This window comes from Rissa tridactyla, chromosome 9 (assembly GCF_028500815.1).
Source record: "Rissa tridactyla isolate bRisTri1 chromosome 9, bRisTri1.patW.cur.20221130, whole genome shotgun sequence".
Classification (NCBI taxonomy): domain Eukaryota; kingdom Metazoa; phylum Chordata; class Aves; order Charadriiformes; family Laridae; genus Rissa; species Rissa tridactyla.
The window spans coordinates 28,017,580-28,030,962 of NC_071474.1; the positions used below are offsets into that span (position 1 = coordinate 28,017,580).

The 13,383-nt window shown below is 41.9% G+C and overlaps 1 protein-coding gene and 1 non-coding gene across 2 annotated transcripts; both read right to left on the reverse strand.

Annotated features, from left to right (window-relative positions):
- Positions 1 to 1,504: 1,504 nt before the first annotated feature.
- On the reverse strand, positions 1,505 to 12,776 carry PABIR2 (PABIR family member 2). Its single transcript, XM_054214753.1, has 10 exons — positions 12,339 to 12,776; positions 11,835 to 11,913; positions 10,436 to 10,492; positions 10,025 to 10,068; positions 9,890 to 9,944; positions 9,563 to 9,664; positions 8,151 to 8,239; positions 7,516 to 7,580; positions 5,039 to 5,135; positions 1,505 to 3,986 (listed from the first exon to the last, which is right to left on the reverse strand). Exons 1-10 carry the CDS (start codon positions 12,452 to 12,454, stop codon positions 3,836 to 3,838), a joined length of 855 nt encoding a protein of 284 aa, XP_054070728.1. The 5' UTR covers positions 12,455 to 12,776; the 3' UTR covers positions 1,505 to 3,835.
- On the reverse strand, positions 4,071 to 4,217 carry LOC128915392 (small nucleolar RNA U109). Its single transcript, XR_008468631.1, has one exon. It is a non-coding gene; the product is annotated as a small nucleolar RNA U109 (small nucleolar RNA).
- Positions 12,777 to 13,383: the final 607 nt, after the last annotated feature.

Below are 13,383 nucleotides of genomic sequence, written 5' to 3' on the forward strand. Positions count from 1 at the left end.
TATTAATGCAAAGCTTTTTTTTTTTTATTATTATGAAGTTACCGGGAAGATTATAGTCACATGAATTTCCTCCAGGAAAAACAAGTTCTCATCTTTGTTGTCACACAAACGTTATTAGCAGGGCCTAGAGATAAGAATGTGAATATTTGCACAAAAATCATTTCCCAAGACTAGTCTATTGTGTTTGTGCACCAGAACACGGGAGTTCCAAACCCGCCCGAGCCTGCTCAAGCTCACCTCCGCGTACAGCCCCCAACGTGGCTCTGGCTGGAGAAACGTGCCAAGCTGAAGCCTTACATTTAAAATGGCTTTTAGCGTTTTGAGTTGTTAAAATGAGTACTCTATTTTTATCATGACTTTAATAAAAACCCCACTTTACTGTTTTTATACAGTATAGCTTTGTGCATTTCAAGCGTAAGTTTTCCAATAAAGTCTGCAGGACTCAGATTTACATCCTCACCCACTGACAGTTTAATTACTTTCATTGTAGGAGAAAGTTATTTAATCACATACAGTCAGAAAAACAGCCCCTTAAATACAGGCTTTTGGGCCCGTGATCCCCAATTTGAAATTCAATGAAGGAGCATGAAACATGCACACTGTGATCCATTTCCTGATTCAGAACACTTGATATTATCAAAACATAAAGAGTTCCACAGCTGACACGCACATTTTTCTAAACCATTGGTAAAACCCTTCCAGCATTTTAAGCCCACGAAATGAGGATTCAGCGCGCTTCAGCTATGACCTAAAGGCAGTGCTAGTCAATGAGCCGAACGCAGACCCACACCGTAATACACTGCTAATTAACAGAGTAAAAACAGGCCATCTAAAACGCTGCTTGAATTACGCTGGTCTTGGCTGGTATTTTAACTTTCTCCTCAACAGTTACAACATTAAAGGCAAGTCATCACTGGTGATTCTCAGCAAGAGAGACGCATTTATGGTTCCTTATTTAAGGAAAAAATAAAGGGGAAGGAAAGACAGGAGTTCTCAGCCACTCATCATGGCAGTTCAGCACAAATAACTCCACTCAAGTCATAAAAACCAGTTATTAAGTCTCAATAGTTATATATTAAAGCTGACCACCAGCACCAGCCTTCTTCCCCAAACTGGTATCTCACTCATTACAGACGAGAGCTAAATCCAGGAACACAACTTTTAGTCCGTTTGAGTGGGAGCACGCCGTACTAGCCTTTACGCCGCCAACAGATTCTGTAAGCGGCAGCAACTCGCATGCAGGTAAGCGCAGGTATCAGCTGTCAAGAGTATTAGAAAACAGTTTTGAAATGAACAAGCGGTCTTATGGCTACGGGTGTGAAACAATACGGTCCTAAATGGGACCTATTATGTTACACAATCACATTCATTCTGAGCCAGACACCGTGTGTGCGTGTGCTATGTATATATTTTGTAAAAGAGCAATGTCTTCTGAGGAGCAGAGACTAGCCAGAACACTAAAAAAAAAAAAAAAAAAAAAAAAAGAAAAAAGCTGTAACAAGGGTGAATATTTGTGCGTTTGCTTTATGAAGCTTACATTCTAATGTTTACAAAGGCCAGCACTTGTATAAGACTCTCCACTAACAAACAAATCTGGAATACATCAATTTGTACAGGTAAGTCAGCCAAAAATCAGCAATAGCTATGCTCTTCTGGGTTTTAAGAAAGCATGCAATAGGTTTCCCCCTTCTGCCACCCCTTGTTCGGATTTCCAAATGACAGTACCAAGAAAAGCACGGCAGAATGCAACCGGGGCACAGGTAACATGTCGAATTTTATCACAGACTGTTTACCAATATTTTTGCAAATGTAAAAGCAGCCTTCTTTTAGCACCGAGAAGGCAGAGAAGATACAAGCATGAATAAAAAAATAATTAAGCGGTTTAAGACATCAAATTCAAGAAATAGCACTGTGCATACACAAATAAAATTAACATTCAATACTGTAGAGCTCATTTAAAAATGGCACCAATGGACAATATTTTACAATATGCACATTTATTTGAGGCGGGGAACTAATGCTCCACAGGTGAAAATGATATTACAAATAATAGTGCCGCTGTTGGCCCATTATGGTACTACTTACAATTTAGTGGAAACACTTTTAAAAATAATCTGGTATGTACACGTCTTCTGGAAACTCAACGGCTTCTTCAGAACAGGAAAAAAAAAAAAAAAAACCAACCCCTACGGTTCTCCCCCTCCCCTTTTTAGCCAGACAGTATTGCCAGAGATTGTGCTCACTTGTAAAGCACATAATCTTACTTTAAATTCAGTGCTATTTTCTTTCAAAAAGATCAGAAGTTGTACTTTTAGATAACAAAAGCATTTATGTTACAAACATTCAAAAATGGAAGCTTATGATTCTGGCAGACAACGTTGCGTATTAAATACAAACCAGCCAGCAATTACTGAACATAAAAAACTTATTCAATCATAAAAAAATACTATAATTCATCACCACAGACTTTTTACATAGTTATAAATAATAAATAGCATAACACAGTAGATTACAAACGGATTTATTTTGCCCCGTTAAAGTCTTTAAAAAGTAAAATATCTATTGTCTTACCTCGGACTGACCAAGGTACTGTATCAAGACTAGTCATAGCTCAACTCTAACTCCTTCACCAAACGATTTGCAGAGCTCGTATTCAATCCAACCTCTCAAGTCTTTCCTTGGGAATCGAATGCTCGCTTCGCTCTCTGCCCTGCTCACGACCAAAGGCGTCGCCGCTGTGTGCAGCGGAGGGTGTCACTCCGGCTGCCGTCTCCCAGCAGAGCTGGGGCTGCCCGTGGCACCCTGCAATGCAGCACACGCCTGGGAAAGGAACACTACGGAAAGCAGCATCGACGCCAGGTTCTGGTAAGCAACTCTATAGACAAGCTGTACACAAAGGACTTTTCCCACCCACCCCTCTGGTTTACATTCCGTAATTCTGTAACAATGTCCCCTAAGGCACAAAAATCCCTATGACCTCAATGCCACAGGAGACATCGACGGTGCCATACGTGGTTCTCCTACACAGTAGTTTAAATAGCTTAGTTATCTGCACTGTATGTCTTAGATAGAGGCATGGATTCGTTTTCCTTGGCCAAATCGTGCTGAATATTGACCTTATTTCATACAATTTGCAGGATAAAGGAACTGGGGAGAGAACTATGCAGCTATTTTAATCACGTTTGCAGAGTATTATTTCTTCACTGATGGCAAAAGTGCCAGTCATGAGTTATTTTGCTGTGGGTTGTCTGGGTTTTTTTTTTTTAATGTAATAGAGTGAGATTTCCAGACCCACTGTGGTCTTCTGTAATAAAAACAACTAGCAGCACTAAGAAAAGAAACGATTTTTCTTTTCCTCCCTTCTGTAAGAGAATTTGAGGCTAGTGACTGAAACAAACCAAGGAGAATAGTTTTACTCAATGGTAGAAGTGCCAGAGAATAAATTAGTATTTTCAAATCCTTCCGAACAAAATTATTTCCCTAGACGGTGACCACGATAATAATAGAAGTATTTTCCTAAAAATTGCAACACTAATAGGTAGATACCTATTCTCGGAATCAAAAAGTATATGCAAGTTCCTGAAAGCAAAAAGTTAGTATAATCTGAGCAGACATCTTGTTTAAAAAATAAATTCGCAAAACCAGACATGAATGTGGTCTACAATGTCCATTAAATGGATAAATCAAAATCACTGGAAAGTCGCCAAGGATTACAGTTACAATAATTTTTCCTTTGAATAATCCATGTGTTAATGGTTCAAGGATCAGAGTTCGTTTCTCCGTACGAGCGTACAGTAAGGGAACAGCACAGCCAGACACTGACTCAGAACTTAAGTCACTTCGGTGAGAGATCATCCATCAAAATGAATGAAGAGCACGAGTTTGAGCACGTTACGGGAGACTCCGTGGTTATGCTGCCTTTAGTCAGTGAGTCAGAGGAAGAGCCAACACTGCTGCTGCTCCCATCGAGAATATCTGAAGACAGGCTGGGGAAAAAGAAAAAGGTTATCTAGCAAGACGGGCACGATGGCTTTGTGTAGAAACCTAACATACTTTTGTCCTTGTAGAACAGATGTAGGAGACCTATACTACCACTCAGTCTTTTCTGCAAGACTGGCAGCCCTGAATTCTCCTTGTTTTCTGTAGCATGTTATATATATATTCATGCTCCTTACGGGAACGAGGAGCAGAATTTGTATTTTTTTTTTAACATGCAGAATAAATGATGACTCTGATTTTAATCAGTTACAGAAAGGAGGTGAAAACTAACAAGAATAAAACCTTAAAAGGAAAGGAGTAATAAGAATCTAATCAGCAATGCAGCAGAGATGTCATTAATTAGCTCGTATGTTTTTTAATGTTGCACTGCACAAAGCAAGATTTTGAAACCCATTTTTCCCTTCTAAGTAAGGAATTCCTCTGTTTGGATTTTGAAGTCTTGATACAAGATTCCAGAGGGCACGTTAAATTGATGCTTTTGCAATTCAGCTGGAAGCAACACAAAAAAAAAAAAATAAATATTTTGAGGCACTTTCAAGCCCGTAGGTAAACTCAAATGATCATAATACAGAGTTGATATTTTAGAATACTTTGTATCTGACTCTTGACAAAAAAAGAACTCAGCTTTTTCTGATCACAATACAGAAAGGAGACAGACACTAAAGATCATGAACGTATCAACATGAACTGCAGGAACTATTCACGCACATACTATATGACCACTGCCTACAACATAGCAAAATGATGAAGCATCTTTGAGGCAAAGTAACTTTGCTTATGAACCAACAGGGATTTATAACAGTTATATTCAAGATAAAAAATTTGATACACAAAATCTAGGCTAGAGTCTGCTGAGGAATAATTGATCAAAGGAGCAGGAACATTGCCACACCACACTACCACAGGAACAGTTCCCCGGAATACGCATATGCAAGCTACACACAAAATATTTTTCTGGAAAAAACAAAACAAAACAAGAAAGCTTGTGATAAACGCGCATTCCCTGTTTCAGCATTTCAGGGCACATAAAATATTTTACCATGAACTGAGATCTGTCAGATGTGTAACATCTGGAGAAAGCATGTTGGTCGTTCCTTGAAAAAGTCTCTTTGGCTGACTTTCAGTTTCCATTTCACCTAAGGAAAACAGTGCAAATAATCAAACTCACTTGAGTCTCTGGCACGCCCAGTCAATATTTGTTTATTGTAAGAAGGAGGTTTGTCCCACAATAGAGCAACGTTGCACCTGTAACACTGTAAGTCCTCTAATTCAGCCAACAAAACACTTGGGTAAGACATTAATTTGATGCTAGCTGTTGTTTAACCATCCAGTCTGTCGTTAACTAATGCTTCAACAGCTTCTGAGGGGCTACAATGATCTTAAAGACACAAAACAAGGCGCTTGCTATTTAGACTACAATCAGACAAAATAATCTAAAGCAAACTAATTACTGTGACTTAATTTTAAGTAAGCATTTGAAATGAGGCAACTGACATAAGCCAAAATACGGACATTAAAATTTGTAGTGATTATGAAAATAGGAGCAGCAGCTCGGTTCAGTTTCACCCTCCTGCGTACAACAAATTCTGATGCATACGTACACTCTGACAGAAAAGCCGAATAAAAAAAAATTGGCATGTGTAGGCATTTCCACTTACTCATCATGGATCAGACTATCTTTGTACCTGTAATCATCTACTGACATTAAAAGATTAAACATGATGGGGAGAATTCATGTAATCTCGTTAGTATAATCTGCACCGAGAATGAGCTAGCTCATTAATGGCTTCTGTAAAACAGACACATTGGAAATATCACGAACTTGCCAATAACAAGCTTAGAGGAAAAAACCCAAACCTCTCAGCTACAGTATATTTTAATTTTTAGTTTGGCAACAAAACCATATGAAGTGAAAAATTGTCTGGTGTTTTACCTACACTTCAAAGCAGTCGTGGTGTCAGTTTGAAGAGCAGACGAAAGTTAAGCATTATACAAAAACAGTACATATTAATATGTTATGCAAGAGAATTATACTACCATTCATTTTATATAAGACTGATAACCCCCCCCAATTTCCTGTTTCCTTTAACCCATGAGGATACATTCCCTTCTTTGAAGGGAAGGAATAACAACTTCTATCAAGCGATGGGCAAAAAACGCTTATAGAATACTTGGTCTTATATAAAAATGAAGAAAAGCCAGACCACCAACTTAGGTAACTCTTTTACCACCTGAAATGTCACAGAGAAATCTGCACCACCACAACACATCGCATACTCTCCCTGCATTAATTCCCTACAGCAGTGAAGTGTTCTTCAATACATCATATTCTTCCCTCCACACATCACGGTGGCAATTTGTTACCATATCACATCTGTAGAATACGAACCATAAGGCTACTGCTAAAATTGGGAATAATAACAGGATTATGTATTTAGGAAAAGAAATCAGGTTCACTTAAATGGATTACATGTTTTAAAATTAACTAACATTTTGAAAATTCCTTGATATTTTGAGTAAAAAAGGGAAACTCCCACCTCCGCTTTGTAAAAGATGCTCCACATGCGCACATGGATAGGGTGAGGAAAGCCTACCCTTTACCTGCACTCTTTTTAATACTATCTTTGTAAAGTCTACTGAAAAATGTTTAAAAGTAAAATACAGTATGAATATCTATTCCCTACTGATCCCTGAGCCTGATAAACTTTTGTTCGATTTTAATGCCTCTAAAATTCATAGAAAATAACAGCCAAGATACAACTGGCACTATGAGAAAGCTTGTCTCTCCCCCCGTCAATTCGATATAAATTAGACAACATTCTTTATCTGATAGGAAAAGCAGTCCTAAAAAACCCAATACACAGTAACTTTTCTTGAAGGCTAAATATAATTCTTGTAAAATAGAAGGACATGCTTTTGGTGCAGTTAAAAAAAAAAATGCAGGAAGGATAAACATAGCCAGAGGTACACTTATAAATATCTCAATCTTACAGTTCTGCTATGGAGACTTGTTCTGAGATGTAATTTGAATATTCTTAACACAAAATACTTCCAGGAAAGAATGCAGGTTTCCCCCTTCAGGAGGAAAGAGCACTGATCTACTCCATTTCTCTAAACACTCACCTTCTGAACTTTCAGAGTAAAAACAAACATTCAGTTCTAAGTTTAGAAGATACTGCATGATAAGCAACATTCCTGAGATGATCTGAAGGGTGCGCACCGTACAGTGGTACTCATAGGAATGTCAGGGCTTACGAATATTCGTAACATCTAATTTGTTGTGGAATAAAGTTTGCCTCTTTCAAGCAGTAGCTGCTTTTAAAGTTCTTCATTCTTGTGTTTTAGACTACCTACTTTACATTGTACTTTTAAGTTACAACTGGCAAACTGCACTTCAGTGCGGATGCAAGGGCATTATATTTACAGAACAGAAAAAAAATATGGAAAAGAGAGAAATGTATCCAAGCTGCAAAACTAAATCCATATTAAAACACCTGATAATGTAAACGCACATACCTTTTCTTTTAATGGGGCCGAGAACACTGGGCCTGATACAGTTGATTGGGCTTTGACTCCTCCTGCTAGAGAGAGAGAGAACACCGACAGGCAGGTCTGTAAAGGTTCCAACTCTGAACACCACCATACCTAGCATCAAATCAACACAACCACATCATATGAAGTGTTCTTTAAAACTATTCCTCCACAGCCGGAACGCCTAGAGAATCTAAACACATAGATAACAAAGTGCTGCCTATTAGAGAAGATTATCTGCCACACAACGTTGCAGTCAATTTTCTAGGGTCTTCTCCTTCCCTTATTGCATCACATCCTCACTTCATTTCTAAATTGTGTGTGATATTTACACAAAATTGATATGCTGACAAAGTTAGTAAAGTTCACTTGAAATACCCAGGAATTTCCTCACAAGTTACCAAGTCTAGTTGACACAGGCTCCTCTAAGCGCACCCACTTAAAGCTACCATTGCCAAAGGCTGAACTTTAAGAGCATTTTTATGTGGCAATACTTCAGCTAGAGAAGACTAAAGTCTCTTTTAATGCCTTAGCATCAGTTTTAACTAATCTTTGTGCTAGCCTTTGGATGAATTACAATTTAAGCAAATTTATACCTGTTACTTGCAGATGCTACTTACTTGGAGAATCGCCTTGTTGGACTGGGAATAGGACTTGGAGGTAATCCATTACTGCTCACAAACATTTGCAATGATGGTGAAAAACATTGCTGCAGAAAAAGTTACATTACGATGCTTCAGAATTTCCTTTTAAATACTCAAGGGCTTCCCCCCACCCTCCAAACAAAACATCCCCAATTAAAAAAAAAGCTAATAATGGAGTAAGGAAGAGATGATCAAATGCAATCTTAGAGGCATTAAAACTTAACTTGCAAAAATATCCTGGCTAATGCAATAATGCTCAGATTAACCTAAAATTCAAACCCACACGAAAGCTAAAAATGAAATACACACTGTTTTCTAAATAAGACGGTTGTGTCTGTTCTTCCTGTTATATTTAGAAGCAGTAGTACAGTCCTCAAGAATTACTTCTTTCAAGGGGCTTATTAAACAAACAAGTTGAGTTTACTCAAAAAACATCTGACCTGAAAATTGAATGCAATATTCCAGGGTAGAACAGAGTATTTAGCTCTGTGGCTCTGCAGTGAATCTGAGCCTTGCCCAAGAATGCCCATAGCTAATCATAAAGATGTTTCTGTCTTGTTATCTACTACTGCTTTATAGTCGTGATTCCAAAGGCACAGGACCAGCTGCCAGCACCAGTGTTACACCAGGAACACATTTTCCCAGCACTAGTACGTGGCTGCTCCGTGCATCAGTACTGGTAGAGGCGTGCAATAAAAACAGTAGAACAACCAAAGAGGGTGAGTGAAAACAAGGTCAAGCAGCCCATCTTTAAACACAGTGCCATCTTCTCTGTGCTACATTTCAGTTTTCCAGTCCTTACTGGAAAAAGTAGTTTATGTTGTCTAAGATCCACCTCTTCCATTTTTCCAGCACGAACCATCAGTCTTCACTGCAAATTCAGCACGCCCGAGTCCTTCACAGTGAGTTTAGGCCTTCCTTTCCATAACCGATGGACATACTTTCATCTTCCTCACCACACAGATTTGCAGCTTTTGGTCTTTGCCTACACTCTTATTCTACACATACAACACATTCTGATTTTGGTGCTTCTTCCCCAGCATCCCCCCACTCGTGCAGCTGAAGATCACAGCCAAATCTGATTACTCTAATGACCTCTTCCAGCTTCCCTTAGAACCAGAACCCTAACCCATCCAAACATCGCACAAAGAGCAGCAACCGAAAACATTCAGTGTGACAGAACCGGCACGCTGCTTAAACTCTGCAGCTCTAAGATGGTAAGCATCTGATTCTTAGAAATCAATAAAATGTGGGTTTGAGTTGGAGGGTTTTTGTTGTTTGGTTGTGGTTTTTTTTTAAAAGCTATCAAACAATTTGTGAAGTTACACACCTTCACCGTTCACCTTGGTCTAAAATGTTCTTTCCGTTTGGCATTTCACTTATCCTACCTTTCCTATTCCTCTTGTCGGCGAAGGTGCAGGCGAAACTGGAATGAAGTCTATTCGCTTTGGGGAGGAAGATTTCTCAGACTTGTCCAAGTCATTGTCGCTCTGTAAATACAAGGTTTCCACCTTAATGCTGGCATGGGATATTACCTTAGAATCCAAGGCACAACCTTCTAATGGGAAGTCATCAGGTCAAATGCACAAATAGGTAAAGCAGATGAACTAAGTTCTTCTTATATTATTTTCACAGTATAATTTTGCTCTTTCCCTTAAACTCATCAGTTGAGCGTAAAAGTAGAATTAAATAGGAAACATCTATAAAGAGATTACCAGGCTCAAGCTTTCCTCCCATGACTGGCTTATCTGCATTGCTGTTTGCACTTCCCTAGAACACAAAAAATCCCATCAGTAGCTGCAAAGAGGATAACTCTGGCTATTTTATCATCTTGTTTCAATAACACTCACCTTTCATGTGCTGTTTCTCTGTTCATTAAATCCACTCCTTCCTCCTGCAGGAGATACATGTCGTAAGTCTTCCCATAACATTTGATTCATCACAGGTACTCACGATTCAATAATTTGCCATTAGAATTTAAATATGAGCAGTAGGAGCACTCCAGAAAGAGAAGACTGCTACCAGGCCAGCTCACTGTTTCTCTTGAATGAAACAACACTTCACAAATACAAGGTAGTTTAAACACAACAACAATAACCCTTGCAAGGATACTTCCTTGTTGAAATTAAGTCTTAAAAGAGACTGTTTCCTCTAGTACTTGTAAGACTCAATAGGAAAGAAACTCCCATTACGTAAATACTTCAATATTATATAATACTTTTCATGCCGTTACTAAATATACAGATAAAAATTACACTTACCCTTCTGATCTGATGAAGTCGGCTACTAGGAATACGAATAGGAGATGATGACAACAACTGAAAAAAAGCGACAGCCACAACGATTAAATCACTCATCGACGGCTTGCACACATCCTATTTACCACCACCTGCACTCTTAGTGAATTAAAAATGAGCTGTACAACTACATATGGATGACTCAAATAATGTTGCAAAAAGAAAACACTGGCCTTCAAGAGAAAAGACTTGTTTTACCACTTACAAATTCATTCTCTCGCTCAGCAAGTGGCACAGATCTCACACTTGTAGGCAGATACTGCTTAGCACCTCAAATACACAAATAGCTATATACGCCGTTTTGACAAGTGAGGTATTACAAAGGAAACTATGAATACGATACAAATCCCTGCTGCCCAGGGTAAGACGACAAACTCCTGTACTAACTTACTCAACCAGTTGGCTATTATAAAGGAGAAATCTCAGTGTTTCATCTCAGCCTTAAACAACATTCTCTAGAACTTTACTGTTGCAATTTTTCAGTTGCATACAATTTTATACATCTAATTCCTCTGGAACTTTGGCTTACCACCACGTGGGCCAGCAGGTTCCACTCAGGATGCCCATGTGCCTACCGTAACACCTACTGATTTGAGTTCCAAACTTTTGGATTCTTATTTTTAAGAAAGCTCATAACAGAAGATTTTGAACTAAAACGTCATCTTGCTTTTTCTGAACAGAATAAAATACATAGCAGAAATGCATTTCAGGACTTTTAAGTTCCACGGGTTTTGACAAAAGCTATTTCCCTCAGATGAGAACGAAAAATTTTAGTGGAAAAGAGCATATAGATCTTCCAGTTGACAGGGAAAGATTCGAAAAAAGAAATGTAACATTTTTGAGAAGTAACTGCAGTACTGTACACTACCAGACTTATATGATAATGGGCAAAATATCACCCAGCAAATTACCCTTCTTTAAATGATTTTCTGATGTCTAGTGTTCAGCCTTTGCAAAAAAAAAAAAGAAAAAAAAAAAAAAAGAGATCGTCCCCATCAAAAAAATCAACAAAGACTTGTAACTCTCTTTCATTTTTACAACAAATTAAAACACCCTTTCATGGCTTTTAATTGTAACAGCAGTTTTCTCTTCAACACACAGGCAGGTCTAAATTAACTCTGAGCCTGTACTTAATACGGGGAATCACGCATGCCTCAGCTACTGCTGTCTTCTTGGGGACATACAATTAATACACCAGTATTATTTCATTGTAGGTTGCAGTCACAGTGGAAAAGAAATGCATATTCTGCAGCCAGGAAGCTGGCTAGGATGCTTGGTGCAAACACAAATCAAGTCTAACTTCATTTCTCCAGCCCAATTACTTCTCGTTAGATGTAAACAAAACATGCTTAAGATTCCTTACCATGCTGTGACGGCTCATAACTGTTGTACTGTTCCTGCGAGTTCGCAAGACGTAAGGTTGAAAAACCTGCGAGCTGTCACTGATGGGGGAAAGAAAAAAAAGTTTTGTGAAGAACTTTCTTAGGAGTGCTTCACATAAAGCTGCACGGCGCTGTGCTACATGTTCCCATCTGCAGGGCACCAAAAACATCCATTTTGTTCCACCAGAAGCGCCGCTTCCAGCGAAGGACCCAGCAAGCGCTTCCCTGCTGCCGGCCCGTGGCGACGGCACACGGCGGCTCCGCGGTCACCAGGAGGGACCCAGAAACCAGCGACACCTTTCAGAGGCCGCCACCGCGCAGGGGCCTGCAGGAAGCGCGGCCGGCGGCGGGGCCGGGCCCGCTCGGAGGCCTCAGGGGCCCCGCTGGCGGCGCCCGGTGCTGCCGAGCCCCCTCCCCGCCGTTGCAGGCGCCACCGGGCCGGGCCCCGCCGGTGCTGGGCCGCGGGCCAGCCGGGCCGCCCTCACCTGAGCCCGTGGATGAGGGGGGCGCTGTTCGATCGCCTCAGGCCGCCCCCGTCGCCCGGCGCCGCGGCGCTCCCCGCCGGCAGCTCCAGGTCCAGCTCCATTTTCTCCTGAGACATCGCGGCGGCGCCTCCGGCTCCCCCCGCCACGCCGCGACGCCCATTCACTGCCGCCGCCCGACGCGGCTCCTCATGCCGCCGCTCCCCACGGACAGGCGCGCCGCCTCCGCCACTACAGGCCCCGCGGGCGGCGCCGCAGGCAGAGGCCGGGGGCGCGCCAGGCCCGCCGAGGGGGGCGGCCCCAGCAGCGCCCCATGCCGGGGACGGCCCCTTCCCCCAGCCGCTCCCGCCGACAGACGAACTCCCCGCTCGCGGTCCCGCTGCTGCCGCCGCTGCCGGGGAGCGAGCGCCTAGGGCCGGACACCCCCCCGCGCCCGCCGCCGCCGCGCAGCGCGCATGCGCAGGAAGCGGGGCGGGGCCGAAGCTGCCCGCCTTCAGCAGCGCATGCGTCCCGCCATCGCGTCCCGCCACCGCGCATGCGCGCGAGGCCGCCATCGGGCCCCTTCCGCCTCCCGGCGCCGGCTGCGGCGCTTGCAGACGGGCCGCGCGCGCCGAGCGGCTGACGGGGCGGGCGTGGGTTTGAAACGGGACAATGGGCGCGGGACGCGGGGGCGTGTCAGGCGGCGGCCGTAAGGCTCGGTGCGTTCCGAACCGGGTGACTCCCGGTCCGGGCTCGGGCCCCGTTACCGGTGGAAGGGCTTTTTGCAGCCCTGCTGGCACTTAGAGCCCCTCTCTTCAACTTCAGTCTCGCAGCCCCTGCCCAGGGTTCTTCCCGGCTCTGTTTTGCTGCTGGAGAATGTACTGCGTTTTTAATGAGTAATGAGAATGCCTCGGCGCCATTCTCAGAAATCTGGCATAAAGTTCGTTATGGGACACATGAGGCCTGTTCTTGGCTGTATTTAAGTTTTGGAGTGACCTTTACAAAGTGATAAAAGCATCCAAGTTTGTGCTCACTGATTTTTATTTTCTAATATTTTTCTAAAATAACA